General features: G+C 47.4%; 1 protein-coding gene across 7 annotated transcripts in view; it reads left to right on the forward strand.

The window, feature by feature from the left end:
- The window catches only part of LOC105552997 (keratin-associated protein 4-4-like), a 15,908-nt gene extending 14,953 nt beyond the window's left edge, over nt 1-955 (forward strand). For 3 of the 7 annotated variants that reach the window (XM_011998878.1, XM_011998880.1, XM_011998883.1), the window contains one exon: nt 1-955. This exon ends at the window's left edge or, in 2 of these variants, runs on beyond it. In XM_011998878.1, the coding sequence (XP_011854268.1) occupies nt 1-593 (593 nt within the window). In that variant the 3' untranslated portion in view covers nt 594-955. The other 4 variants (XM_011998884.1, XM_011998879.1, XM_011998881.1 and 1 more) reach the window with 4 other exon arrangements.
- The last annotated feature ends 402 nt before the right edge of the window (nt 956-1,357 follow it).

Here is a 1,357-nt window from a genome sequence, read left to right on the forward strand (position 1 = left end):
GCTGCCGCCCCAGCTGCTGTGTGTCCAGCTGCTGCAGGCCCCAGTGCTGCCAGTCTGTGTGCTGCCAGCCCACCTGCTGCCGCCCCAGCTGCTGCCAGACTTCCTGCTGCAGGACCACCTGCTGCCGCCCCAGCTGCTGCATTTCCAGTTGCTGCAGGCCTTCCTGCTGTATCTCCAGCTGCTGCAGACCCAGCTGCTGCCAGACCACCTGCTGCAGGACCACCTGCTGCCGCCCCAGCTGCTGTATCTCCAGCTGCTGCCAGCCCACCTGCTGCCGCCCCAGCTGCTGCATTTCCAGTTGTTGCAGGCCTTCCTGCTGTATCTCCAGCTGCTGCAGACCCAGTTGCTGCCAGACTTCCTGCTGCAGGACCACCTGCTGCCGCCCCAGCTGCTGTATCTCCAACTGCTATAGGCCCCAGTGCTGTCAGTCTGTGTGCTGCCTGCCCACCTGCTGCCGGCCCTCCTGCTGTATTTCCAGCTGCTGTAGACCCAACTGCTATGCGTCCGGCTGCTGCCGCCCTTCCTGCTGCCAGACCACCTGCTGTAGAACAACCTGCTTCCGCCCCATCTGCTGTGGCAGTTCTTGCTGCTGAGTGACCTGCTCTGGATTTGTGCACCTTCTTTCCCCCATCCTTCAGTTCAGGCAGAAAGCGTCTATTCAGAGAACTTGGGGACTTCCTGGTGTCATGAAAACAGAGGCATGGACTGATTTGAAAAAGCCCAGTCTCTTTATTAGTATTTATTCTCTTTTATAGAAGCTTTTTATTACTATTGAATCTGAATTTACAGGCAAATTCCACATCACATGTTTTAGAATTCTTTATTCTAATTCAATATACATAAAACTTGAAATGTTACCCTTCTAGATGTTTCTTTCTAATGTTATTCTGTCGAATCAATTTTTATGTGGAATTGTTTGATGTTCCTCAATAAAACTTCACAGTGTTCAAAAGCACCAAAAATGCTTATCTCTTTTCATTTGTTATTAATACAATGGTATGTATTTCTATCTCTTTTTCTGCACAACACAGGAGTACATGTTGTCAAATACCCTCACAACTAAAACATTCGATTGGCATTCTCCAATGAGATTTTATCCAAGCCAGAATTCAGTCTCATAGTAGAAACAGGAGAAGAATTTAAGAGACATTTTTGAACCTAACACATATAGTATGAAAGCTGTGGAATGTAACTGCCAGCACAAAAAATTGTTTTTAATAAACTTCCTCCCATGATGTGATTTAAACTAATTTAAACAGAAGCAGCTCAGTGTAGAGTATATTCTGTGGACTTGAGAATTATGCAGAGTTGAGGCTGAATCCTGACTGTACTGCATATGATCTCAGACATGGTATTT

This window comes from Mandrillus leucophaeus, unplaced genomic scaffold (assembly GCF_000951045.1).
Source record: "Mandrillus leucophaeus isolate KB7577 unplaced genomic scaffold, Mleu.le_1.0 Scaffold58, whole genome shotgun sequence".
In the NCBI taxonomy this organism is placed as follows: domain Eukaryota; kingdom Metazoa; phylum Chordata; class Mammalia; order Primates; family Cercopithecidae; genus Mandrillus; species Mandrillus leucophaeus.